The following is a 13,791-nucleotide window of genomic DNA, read 5'->3' as shown; positions in this document are numbered from 1 at the left end:
TCCTGTAATATAATTACTTACACATTTTGATAGAAAATTGCTAATATACCAGTTTTAACTAACCAGGGAACTGGGTAATCCTTCAAAAGCACAAGTAATATCCGGTTTTAAAAACAAGGAGAAATACAGATTAAAAACTTGCTGTAGGATTTTGGCCAAGAAGATTTTAGTAGAGACACATTAGATTAATTCTATGCCATCAAAGAAAAATTGGAAGAGAAATCTTTGTACAAATGTTCACCAAATGGAAGAGAATGAGGGAGGAAAGAGAGCTAAGTAATTCAAAAGACTTAAGCTATTTAAGTAATGCTAACTCTTAAGCCACAGAAGATGATGTGATAGAAGGAAGATAGAAGATAGAGGTGATAGAAGATAGAAGGATAGATAGATGTGATACAAGATAGAAGGAACTCTATCAAATTTATCATACATGTCTTTTTTAGTTTATCTTTTTTAAGATTCCCTATTCCTGTGTTCTCAATGGTTTAAAATCTAGTTATTCATTTCTCTTAACTGCTGATTTCCTTGTTTATCACATATTCTAATTAAGATATTTTGTACATTTTTAAGACTAATAAAAAAGAATGAAAAAACACTTGTATCTAATCAAGCAAAGCTTAGTCCATATCTATGGAAAGGAAATTGATTACAGGACTGTGATGACAAATAAGTTATAAATACTTATGATAGTGAAAGTACAGGAGCTTCTTAGTCCTAGGGCAGGCTTTCCTGAAGAATGAAGTTATCACACTTAAGGCTACTCCAATCCTTGACCACGTGGCAGTTGTTTTAGATTGCTACTCAATTTGGTTGTTGATGATGACTATGCCAAAATGATTGACTGCATTATCTAGGAGGAAGGATACATAAATACAACCAGAAAAATTTCATGGAGGATTTGAGCTAGATTCAGTGATATATGTATCCCATTCTTTCTTTAACCTGCTGATTGTAATGAATTATGGAAGTAATTAAAACAATCTTGGATGCTTCCCATCCTCCATCCGTACATACATATCCCTTCTGGGGACACCACTGGTTGTGTGTCCAGCTCTTGATTTGGGCTCAGGTCGTGATCCTAGGCTCAACTGTCACTTTCTTAGAGAGGCCTTCTATGACCATCTTTCTGAAGTCGCACCTTCCCACCTCAGTTTATGTTCTTTTAGGACTTACAACACTGTAACCACCTTGTTTGTTCATCTGAGACATAGTCTGTCCATTGCTGGAACTTGATTAGGTCAGGAACTTTGTTGTGTTCACTACTGTATCTTCAGAGTTGAGAGAAGTGCCTGGCATACAGTAGAACCTAATAACAATTTGTTGAATAATGAAAAATAGATGATCTCTTCCACTTCAGATTTATGATCCACTAAGTATAACTATCACTAAAGGAAATAATTCATTTTCAAAAAAATCTTACATTGGGGCGCCTGGGTGGCTTAGTCGGTTAAGCGTCCGACTTTCGCTTAGGTCATGATCTCGCGGTTTGTGGGTTCGAGCCCCGCGTCGGGCTCTGTGCTGACTGCCAGCTCAGAGCCTGGAGCCTGTTTCAGTCTGTGACTCCCTTTCTCTCTGACCCTCCCCTGCTCACGCTGTCTCTCTCTCTCCTAGAAATAAATAAAACATTTAAAAAAAAAATCTTACATTGAGAAATGCAAAATTCCTGCAGTCAATTCATACAAATGGGTAAAGTTTTGTTAGTTCTGAGAAACTAACCACTATGGCCTGAATGTTTGTATCCCACCCCAGAATTCATATGTTGAAATCTTAATATCTAAGATGATGGTATGAGGATGGTATTAGGAGGTGCTGTCATACATAGCCAAGAGATGCCAGAGTTCCCTCCTTGTTTCTTCTGCCATTGAGGATACAATGAAAAGTCTATAAACCTCAAGAGAGGTCCACTCATTTTGTTGTACTGTGTTGTAGCAGCCTGAATGGACCAAGACTAATCCTTTGCATTTCTAAATAAAGGTTTTAGTTCATTCTCTAACATATGATTGCGTACTTCTGTTTGGGTAGCCAGTAGAGAAAATCAGAACCTGAAATCCTATTTCTCTTGTGAATCTTACAGGTGTGTTGCTGTCTGAGAGAATTCTCTATTTCTTACCTCAAGTAAATTTAAAAGTTGATTGGCCATTCTAGATCTATGGCAAAGTTGTTTTTAAAAACATTGTGTATAAACAGCAATAACTTCTTTTTCTGTCTATATCTTCTATCCTGAATCCTATAGTTACTTCCTGATTCTAAACCTATATATCCAGTCCAGTAGCCATCTCTATAAAGATGTCTTATAGGGGTAGCTGGTTAGCTTAGTCGATGAAGTGTCTGACTTTGGCTCAGCTCATGATCTCATGGTTCATAAGTTCAATCCCCACGTCGGGCTCTCTGATGTCAGCACAGAGCCTGCTTCAGATCTTTTGTTCTCCCCTCTCTCGGCCCCTCCCTCCCTCCCTCAAAAATAAACATTTAAAAAACGATGTCTTACCTTGAAAAAGTTAGAACTCATTTTTGCTGCAACTAATTGATAATCTACATAAAACTAGATTATACTAAAGGGAAATTTTTTTTGGCTCTTTGTACCTGGGAAGAGCAGGGACGGAACTGGCCTCAGGATCAGTTAAATCGAGAGGCTCAAATGTTAATCTGGATTTTCTCTACCATCTCTCTCTCATCTTCTTCATCTATTAGTGTTGTATTTTCTTTGTGTAAATAGGCTTCTTCCAGGTTGTAAGAAGAGTGACCACAAGCAGCTGAAAGCTTACATTGTCTACCTTTAATGAACTCATTAAAGTGAAAGGATCTCACTCCCAGTTTTACTCTGAAAAACAAGGTAGCGACAAGGCTTTGATGTTGCAAGCCTGAACTTCTACAAACCCCTCTAGGGTCACATTTGGTAGTGTTATTGGATGAGTACTATATCAGTTTGAATAGTGGTAACTTAAATAGATATTTATTTTTCTTTCACATAAAAGTCGAAGCTGGTAGATAGTCTGGGGATAGACTGGTTATATTTCTAAGGTATTCAGGCTCCTTCTTTCTTGAGATTCTGCCATTCCCTAGGATGTTATTCTTTTCTGTATGGTGACGGATCACTATTATTACATCTGCCTTCTATTCTACAAGCTTGGAGAAAGAAAGGAAGGCATGCAGCTACTTTTTAAGGGTGCAACCTAGAAGTTTCACCCCGTCAGTTAGCATATCATTGTCCAGAACCTGTCACATGGCCACACCTAAATACTAGGAAGACTAGGAAATGTGGTCTCTAGCAGGTGGCTATTGTTCTAGTTAAAATTGATTGGGGAGAGTGGAGGAGAGCATACCTTATATATGTCATTAAAGGCAAGAAGAAAAAAATAGATATTAGGATATTGACCTCTTGTCACAGGTAATTCTGTTATTTTATTTATACTACAATCACATGATTATACTTGATGACATAGAGGAAGACTAGTTCCTAAAAGTAAGAGGGATAGAGGTGCTATTAATGGAAAACATTAGTTTCAGGGGGAGAGCTTATGTCAGACAAAAGTGACAGCTATACCAGATACCTACAAATCAACATATCTGATACTTAGCATCTTCCAAAACAATACATCTTATTTGTCCACGTTCATTTAATAACACTACCATCTAGCCAGCTATCCAACTAAATGTGGGAAAATTTCACACTCCTCTTGTTTCCTCAGTCTTAGTCCATGATTATACTTCCTAGATGGGACTTCAATCCCACCCTTTCTCCTTCTCCTCACATTACTTCTATAGCTCAAGCCACCTTCATCTCACTCATGGGGTATTTTGACACTCTCCTCTTGAGGAACACTATTATCAAGACCAATCTGAACATGTCACTCCTTTGCTTCAAACAACAAAACAAAAGCCTTCAGTTGCTTTCCTTTGCCTGCATGATAAAGCTTAGCAGGTTATAAGATACTCCACGATCTGACCCGAGTTTGCATCTCTGTTACTTTTCTAGTGTCTTTCTATCCTCAGTCTCCTTGGTGTCATGCTGTTTAATCCTCCTCTGTTTTTGCCAGTTGCTATATTTTCACCAGGAAAACGCCACTTTTTCTTCAAGGCTTACTTATTCTGGGAAGCCTTCTCTGATCCTCTGCTTCTGCCACTAGAGTTTACCATTCTCTGCTTTTGTCACCTTTGCATTTTATTCATTGCAGGTATTTTTTACTACACAGTCTGAATCCCTGAGGGAACTACATCTTTCATCTATATTCCTAGTGTTTGACACAATGTAAATCTTTAAAAATATTTACTGAATGAATAAATGCATTAATTGAAAAAATCCTATCTTTTATGTATTGATTCTCTATTATTTACTACTATCCCTATCATAAAGGTATATAACATGCAAGGAAATAAAATTTTTCTGAGCTTCCTTAGATAATAAGAGGAGTTTCTATTCTAGTTTGTATATAAATTTTTATAACATCAAACAACATTTGAATTGGTTTTATTTTCATGTACAGTTAATTTTTTTCAGTTTTTATTTTAGTCATCTCCGGCTACTATAGCAAAATACCATAGGCTAGGTGGCTTAAACAATAGGTGTTTATTTCTCACCCTTCTGGCTGAGAAATCTAGGGTCAGGGTACCAGCAGATTTCGATTTGTGGTGAAGGCCCTCTTCCTGGCGTACAGGATACTGCCTTCTCACTGTGCCTTCACATGTGAGAGAGTGGGTTTGGATCTCTCTTCCTCTTTTAATCCCTCCAAGGAGTGTTCCCATCCTCATGACCTCATCTAAGCCTAGTTATTCCTAAGGGTCCCCAAATGCCCTTATATTGGGGGATTGGGGCTTCAGTATATGAGTTTGGGAGGGAACACAAATATTCAGTCTATAATTATCCCTGTTCCTTTTTTGCTCTTGGTTTTAAAGAGTTCTAAGATCCTTCTCAGTATTAAATGAATTTTTATTTTTACTTTAAAGTTACTTTGGGTTAAAAAAAAACAAAGTAACTTTGGATTGATGATAGTCTCAAGGATATATTTTTGAAATGGCCTATGATATACTTTAGCATGTTTAAATGAAGGCTTAGATTCACTGAATGGAGGAAACATTACGTCCTAGGTAGTAATTGTATGTGGGAGCAGGTAAATAATTACAATCTATTGACTAGTACTATAATAAGTGAAGTTTTATTATATCAACCACAGCATGTTATGAGGTAACAGCTATTTTCTAGTTTTATTAAAAATAAAAAAAATAAAAAAGTAGTGCATGTTGATCATAGAAAATTTAGAAAATACATATAAAGAAGAAAATAAATCTATAAGCTCAAGGTTCAGAGATAACTCTGACTTTGTGTATGATCTTTTTGCAGTGACACACACCATTCACCAATTTGTTTATGACAGACATGTGTTCTGTACAGTTTTTCCCCCTGCCATTTAAATAAAGGCTTTCAAAACATCATGTTTAATTGTTTCATAGTATTCTCTGAATGATTTATATGATTGGGTCTCTGTGTTGGTCCTTTACGTAGCTTCCTATTCACTATAGTAAGTACGCTATAATAAATAATTTAAATTTAAATTTAATAATAAATAAATTTCAGCTTTGTTCATGGTAGTTTCTTTAAAAAATAGTAAAATCTATTGGTCTTTCTCTAAGATTTTACCTTTGATGTTATGCTTAAACTTGTAAAGAATGTGTAACTACTTCTGTTTTATTTCTTTTATGGTTTTTAACATTAAAAATTTCAAACTATCTCAATTTATTATGGTGTACTATATGAGACTTGAGTCTAATTTTAGAGTATTTTCTTAGAGGCTGCAGTTTGTGTCAAGAACTTTGTCAGGAATAGAAGATCATAGATCTATTTGTGATAAATAATACCAAGTTTCATGTAGTAGGTTGTATGGTGACTAAAAATGATCAATTATTGAATTGACTAAAATTAGTGAAATAACTATACAATAACATACCTCTAGCTTTATCCATTTTTTCCCACAGTTTCACTTACTTAGGAATATGTTCTAGACACATGTTCTGTTTGGAAAGATTCTTTGTTTCATAGCTATTTGGTTTGTTATGAGAGCATATGTAGTATGCTATTTGCTTATACATGTTAAAAAAGTAAATTACCTACATTTTTACCAATTTTATAAATATATTTATTTTGTTTTTTCTAGAATCTGTGTTTGTGGCTATCCCCGACAACATGTAAGAAAATACAAAGGTATAAGTAGCAGGATACCAGTTTCTTCAGGATTCATGGTGCAAATGTTAACAGGGATTTATTTTGCTTTGTAAGTTCATTTAATATACAGAGTAAATCTTTGATCTCTCTGGAAAATCACAGTCTATTGTTTTATTGCTTTTTGTTATTTTATTGTTATTATATTAGAATCTCATTGGATGAACAATCAGCCTATTTTTGTGAAAGAATATGAATCAAGATCTTGCTAATAGTTTTATTATTAAAACTTAATGTTCTGAAGAATTTGTAACCAACTAAAACACGTCATCTTTCTTTAACCCAAGGACAGAATGAAAATTAGCAACACCCACATATAATCACAGTTTTTTCTTCATTACTCTTTTTTTTGCTGTAATTTCCAGATAACTTTTTTTCCCCAATGAAGATATTTTTCCATTTCCAGAAATTTTAAATCTTGAAAAACATCTTAGAGCTTCTTGGATCATAAATAGTTATTTTTAATTTACTGTTAATCTCTAATATTAATGCTCAGTCTTATTAATGCCTTAGATACTAGTATTTTTCTTGGACACTATCTTCTACATATATTTTACTATACTTTACATTATATTCATTCACTAATTTTTCTTAGTAGATTATAAACTTCTTGTCTGAAAGCAGAATTTATGATCTTTGGACTAAATATGGACCGCTACCTGTTTTCTTATTATTAAAACACATTTACATCTGTTTTTTACATATTGCCTATGGCTGCTTTTGGTCTACAGTGACAGAGTTGAGTAGTTGCAGTAGAGATTGTATGGCCCACAAGCCTACAATATTTATTATACAGCCCTTTAAGAAAAAGTTTATCGACCCTTGTGTTAGACTATTAATATTGTCCCACAGCTCTTGGATGCTCTAATCTATTTTATTTTCTCTCTTTATTGCTTTGTGTTTCAGATTTAGTGATTCCTATTGACCTATCTTCACGTTCATTGATAGTTTTCATGATGATTTTGAGTCTATTAATGAGCCCATTGAAGGGATTCTTCATTTCTGTTGCTATGTTATTTATTTCTAGTCTTTTCATTTGACTCTTTCTTATGATTTCCATCTCTCTGCTGAAATTACCATCTGTTCACACATGTTTTCCATGTAACTATTTATCATAGTTATTTTAACTTTTATGATAACTACAGAACCTGAATCATCTCTGAATTTGGCTCTATTGTTCGTTGTTTCTTGACAGTGGGTTGTTTTCTTCTTGCTTTTTGTGTGCCTTGTAATATTTGATTTATTATCATTTTGTTCATGGACAGAACAGTAGTGACTGAGGTAAATATTGTTTATGTCTAGAAATGGGCATGCCTCTTTTCTTCTAGGCTTCTAGTGGAGTTATTATAGGCAGGAGTGAGCTGAGTTTGGATTTTGTTGTTGCTATGGTTACCTTTATGGCATCACCTATCTCAGATTTCTCTCATGGTCCCTGACAGTTAGGGTGTGAGCTGGATGCTGGAAGGTTTTTCTCAATGTTCTTGCTTTACCCTCAGCTTTTAGCTTTTTCTGTGTTTCTGTACCTCACAGACAGTCTTTCTTCACATCTTGTCCCTCCTTCAACAATAGAGTGCTATTGCTTGTTTCTAAATGTGTACTAGTTTAGGTAGGGAATTTGGAGGAAGTGGTATTCTCTGTTGCCTGGTCTAGCCTCAGTTATAAGCAGGCCCTATGTCTCTGCATCTGGGGTTCAGGGAAGGAGGGTAGCTCTTCAGTGGTCCTGTCCCTCTTCTGGGGGTAAGAGACCCTTGTAGTCTCAGCATAGGACAATTTCCTGATTCTTTTCCCACCATTCTTTCTTCACCTCTGCCCTTGGGGTGAAAGGGTTTGCTGCTCTTTCCCGAAAGGCTTTAAAACTTTTGTTTCACTTGAGAAAAAGGTTGGCTGCATCTTCCTGTCTTTCTTGCTCAGGTGGCCACTCTTTTCCTTTAGGCCCAAACTAGCAAGAGCAGCTTCCTCTGGTCCCTCATCTTGCCCCCAGTTTTTCTTTTGAGTGCCTAGAGGAGGTATGTGGAAAAGAGCTTGTGTGTGGGTATGAGCTCCTCTTATATCTGCTCCTAGAGATTCTATACTCTAGTGCTGGCCCATACTTGGCTTTTAGCAATTTGTTTAAAAAGTTTAGCTGGGGGCGCCTGGGTGGCTCAGTCGGGTTAGCATCTGACTTTGGCTCAGGACATCTCATAGTTTGTGAGTTCAAGCCCCGCATCGGGCTCTGTGCTGACAGCCTGCTTCAGACTCTCTGTCTCCCTTTCTCTCTGCCCCTCCCCTGCTCATGTTCTGTCTCTTTCTTGCTCTCAAAAATTAAATAAACATTAAAAAAATTAAAAAAAAAAGTTTAGCTGAAGTATTCTTATTTGCTTGCATTGTGACCTGTCTTTCCTCAGAGGCATCTATCTGCCCTTAGGTTTAGGCTACTTGGCTGCCTTGTGACTTTAGCTCCTTGCTGGATTCATGGAAAACTAGGATTTTCTAGATTATCTGACTTTATCTTGTTTTTAGGGTGGGAACAATGCTCTTTCCACTTTTTAGGTCTCACTCTCTTGGTATAATTCATACTTCTTTGTTTTTGTTGGCAGATGACCAAGTCATTATTTCTCTGTCCATTTTTATCATGTATCTAATTTTTAGAGTTTGGCCATATCTTTGAAAATGAATATACATACACACTATCCCCCCCCCCCCCCAGTATCTATTTGATATTTGCAACACTTCTAAATGTACACTTCTAAATGACTGTAAATGGGGCGCCTGGGTGGCTCAGTTGGTTAGGTGTACGACTTTGGCTCAGGTTATGATCTTATGGTTCATGGGTTCGGGCCCCGTGTCGGGCTCTGTGCTGACTGCCAGCTCAGAGCCTGGAGCCTGTTTCAGTCTGTGACTCCCTCTCTCTCTGACCCTCCCCTGCTCACGCTGTCTCTCTCTCAGAAATAAATTAAAAAACATTTAAAAAAATCTAAATGACTGTCAAAATGCAAAGAAGTAACTACTGAAGAAACTGTAAGCCACAGTAATTGTAGATTTTCACTAAAAACTGTGGGAGTTAGAGTAATTTGACCATAAAGTGTTCTGAACATTATTCTATTGTATATAATTTATTATGCTCTGACTTGGTTTGATAGTGTAAAATGCTTTGAGATTGCCTAGTTTTTTTTGTATCTGGTCTATAAATAGACATGTTCTTTAGAGAAGAAATATAGATGTATAAAATTTTCTTTGCTATTAATAGGCTTTTGGATACAATTGAAAGGAATTCAAAGATATAAAAATAGGTCTTTAAGGAGGGTGGAGTGCTAGGCAGTGTGCTAATGTGATCTATTATTTTACTCAGCAAACAGTTTCTCATTGTATTTTGTTCAAATATATGAATTAATTAAAAATAATTAATACATTTCTTCATTTAATTTTGTAGTTATAATGGAGAATGGGATCTAGCTCAAAAAGCACTGGATGATATTATATACAGAGCTCAGCTAGAATTATATCCAGAGCCATTGCTGGTAGGTGCCTCACTTGTTTATGTAAATTTTATAATTTAAGATTTCTCAATTTAGAACTATAAACTGAGAAGTAGCCATTCACAGTGCATTAATGTCATTAAACTCAGTGATTCATGCTGTTATACTAGACAAATTTTATGCTTGAAAATGTATATATAATGGGGGCGCCTGGGTGGCTTAGTTGGTTAAGCGTCCGACTTTCGCTTAGGCCATGATCTCGCGGTTCGTGGGTTTGAGCCGCACGTCAGGCTCTGTGTTGACTGCCAGCTCAGAGCCTGAAGCCTGTTTCAGAGTCTGTGTCTCCCTCTCTCTCTGACCCTCTCCTGCTCACACTGTCTCTCTCTCTCTCCTAGAAATAAACAAAAATATATATAAAAAAAAAAGAAAATGTATATATAATGGAATTTGAGAATTTCATTAAAGTAACTTCTGAGATATTTGGTAATAGTCCTTTACACTTATAAGAATGTTCTCCTTAACATGGTCGAACTGCACTTATGAATTAGCATTAGACATTTAGAAATATGATTTCAGTATTTTGGAATTTTAAATTTCATCATTTATTTGATAAAAAAACATATTATATTTTACCATAGTTTCTGGGGTGCCTGGGTGGCTCAGTTAGCTAAGCTTCCAACTTCGGTTCAGGTCATGATCTTGGGGTTCGTGGGTTTGAGCCTCATGTTGGGCTCTGTGGTCACAGCTCAGAGCCTGGAGCCTGCTTCAGATTCTGTGTCTCCCTCTCTCTCCTCCTCCCTTGCTTGCACTCTGTCTCTCTCTCTTTCAAAAATAAACATTTAAAAAGCTTTTTAAAAATGATCGTTTTTCTTCTGAGCTCTTACTCCTTATTTTATAAGATTTACATATCATTTTAGGAAATACCTTAGAGAAAGTATATTTTTTTAAAACCTGTTAAAATTTGGCATTTTGTTTGATGTAAGGGTATAATACATCTGTTGATTCCAATCTGAAACTATGCCTTTTTTCCTTAGGTTGCTAATGCCATAAAGGCTTCATTGCCTCATGGTGCCATGAAGTCCAGTAAGGAGGGTACAAGGTGTATTCAAGTTGAAATCACACCAACTTCCTCTAGAATATCAAGAAATGCAGTAACCAGCATGTCAATAAGAGGTCATAGGTGGAAAAGACATGGTAAGAAATAAAAAAGTCTTCAAATTAGAGAATTATTGATTCTATCACATTTTTGTCTGTACTTACAGGACTATAACTTCTAACTTTAGTAAATAATATCATAGTGACATGGATGAAAGCTTTTGGATCACCTTTAATTCCTAATTTATTATCCACAAGTGATAAGCAGTAAGGAAAATGTTATACATTATATATATGAATGAAAATTTATTTAAACATTATATTTGTTTTTAAATTTATTTCAATAGAGTCAGAGAGTAGGAAAATGCATGTTAAAATTATTCACACATGGGTTTTTGTTCAAAACTATTGGCAAATATTCCTTAATGTTTCTTATTTCTCAACTAACTCTTTGGCAAGTAAACTTCCATACTGAAGCAGATCAAGTAATAGGGACTTTGACATTTTCTTTTGTACTTCCTGGCAAAGAATGCCATTGTACTGATGCAACTCTGGGCATTTCTATTTTCTGGAAGTTAAGTTTCTTCCAAGATTGTTGGTTTTAATATTTTTCCTTGATTTCTTCATTTCACTACTTAAAAATTCTACCAGAAATTAATTTTATTTACCATGACCTTCTTAATGCTTTCCTACTTCTCTCCCTTTTCTTAAGATTTATTATTTTTAATTTAATTTCTTATTCTTTTGATAACTCCCCTCCTACCTACAAATTATTATAGTGGCAAGAATCAATGTAAGATTACTATCACCTCTCTCAGAAGGTATTCATAGGATCAGAAGCAAAAAGTCACTTCTTTGCCCCATGCAAACATATATATTACTCTGTGTTCTTTTTCCTGTAAACTATGATGAAAATGGTAGCTCCTGTATTTGGTTCCAGTTGTTTCTATGGTCTCTGCAAAGAAAATGCAAAAGTGAGAAGAATATTATTCATGGTGAAATAGAAAGTTGGTAATAAGGACATTGTTCCTACTTAGGAAATCTAGAAAATAATATGTCGAAAGGGAATGGTGATGGAAAATTTCAGCTTACCCAGTGATCATTTTCAATCTTTTTATTTTTTAAAGTAGTGTGACAGTTCTTGAAATTTCTTTAAGAAGGCATAAAAGAGGTGATAATGTTTGCCATTAGCAAGGCAAATTATGCTACAATTAAAACATACAGAGTCTAAACATATTTCAGTTTCTTCAGTGAAAATTAGGCTACTGAAAAATGGGACTAGATTACAGGTAAAAAGTCATTTAATTAGTATGATGGCACTGTAGAGGTCAGATTTCTGTTTGGTATTAATAGGTGAAAATAGGCATCAAGGCCACAAACCAGATCATATGGGTCACTGTGGCCATAATCGCTCCCAAACTACTATAGGAAATGCAAGAATGAGTTTTAATTCCTTTTCCACATTTCCTTCTTGCTCCTTTGGTGACTCTATGGGGAATTAGAAGAGAGTATATAAGTTCTGCCATTAAAAATATGAAATATTGAAGTTCAGCAGTATCTGTGCATGTGTGTGTGAGAAGGAGGTATGTGGTTGTGTCCATGCATGCATTTAACAGACCAAGATGTGTACCCTGCAGCAAAATAGAAACAATTTTCTAGAAAAGTTTTATAGGAATAAATTTCCAAAATAGGGGATAAGACTACTTGAATATACTGTATCTATTCCATTTTTACGTATCTTCCAGATTCCATGTTGGTTACCATTTGAGGACTTGGTCCTAGGTCTTAAGATGATAACAGTCTCCCTTATCAGCTACCCCCTTATACTCATTCAACCCTCAAAACTCAAACACTTGGGCATCTCCCATTTATGGTGACGAAAAAACCATCATAGGTGAGGATTTAGAAGAGAATGAACTATCAAAAAAAGCAAGTCAGGTTCACAGAGCCAATTTAAAATATGGCTTATCTTGTTTACCACTCTTCTCTAGTTGTAATTTTATTTTTCCAATGACTAAAAGATTTCTACTCTAAGATACTTATTTATCTCTACAGGTAGGTTGCATTCTCCTTTTAAAGGTAGTCTTGGCTTCCCTTCCCAGAGCACTATTTTTCATTGTTAATCCTGTCCTGTTGAATTAAAAACTACTGTTTTCCATCTTTGTGATCCTGATTCCTATTTGAACACCTCATTGTTCTGGGCTTTCTAGCCCACTGGCTTCTTGTGGGGAAGATAGGTAACTGTGCTCTTGTTAAATACATAGACAGGGGCACCTGGGTGGTTTAGTCAGTTAAGCGACCGACTTTGGCTCAGGTCATGATCTCATGGTTCGTGGGTTCGAGCCCTGCATCGGGCTCTTTGGTGACAGCTAGCTCAGAGCCGGAGCCTGCTTTGATTCTATATCTCCCTCTCTCTCTGACCCTCCCCTGCTCATACTGCCTCTCTCTCAGAAATAAATAAAACATTTAAAAAATTAAAAAAAATAAATGTATAGACAATTCTCAGTTATAAATGGATTTTTAAATTTGCTTATATATATATTAATTCCTTTTATATATTAGTCTTATAAATTTTAACAAAATTTATTTTTACATTAATTTTTGCAAAAACAATGTCAAAGGGTTTGTACATTCCAGGATGACACACAAAAGCCTTTCATCCCATAACGTCTCTGAAGCATAGTGCTATGGAATGTAGGTTTAGTTCATGACTGTGTGAAAACACATTTAGAGCTTCTTTATTTCATGAAACTGTTTCCTGTTACACCTATATCCTTACCACTCCCTTACCACACCAAGCCTTGTAGGAGGAGGGATTTCTTATCAGACCCCCAAACTGTATCACACAGTGGGGACGTGGAATATGCAACTTTAAAACAGTGATGATGAGGGCTGGGGAAGGAGAGGGGACAAGAAACATGAACTTTAAGGCATCTTTCTTTTTTTTTCTTCGTCTTTTTTTTGTTGTTGTTATTGCCAGTGCCAGAAAAGAAGAAAGCAGTTGGCCCTTTTTTCTTTCCTTGGGTC

General features: G+C 35.7%; 1 protein-coding gene across 13 annotated transcripts in view; it reads left to right on the top strand.

The window, feature by feature from the left end:
* FAM126A (family with sequence similarity 126 member A) overlaps positions 1-13,791 on the top strand; it is a 120,369-nt gene that overhangs the window by 59,828 nt on the left and 46,750 nt on the right. For all 13 annotated transcript variants that reach the window (XR_005526521.1, XR_005526522.1, XR_005526519.1 and 10 more), the window contains exons 8-10: positions 6,150-6,266; positions 9,624-9,711; positions 10,704-10,863. Coding sequence is in view for 3 of the 13 variants with exons in the window: in XM_039222515.1 (XP_039078446.1) it covers positions 6,150-6,266; positions 9,624-9,711; positions 10,704-10,863 (365 nt within the window). In the remaining 10 variants the exon portion in view is untranslated. The remainder of the gene's footprint in view (positions 1-6,149; positions 6,267-9,623; positions 9,712-10,703; positions 10,864-13,791) is intronic.

This window comes from Hyaena hyaena, unplaced genomic scaffold, assembly GCF_003009895.1.
Source record: "Hyaena hyaena isolate Hyena2069 unplaced genomic scaffold, ASM300989v1 scaffold_1148, whole genome shotgun sequence".
In the NCBI taxonomy this organism is placed as follows: Eukaryota; Metazoa; Chordata; class Mammalia; order Carnivora; family Hyaenidae; genus Hyaena; species Hyaena hyaena.
The sequence above is the reverse complement of the archived record's forward strand: the minus strand, read 5'-3'. Positions and strand labels throughout refer to the sequence as shown.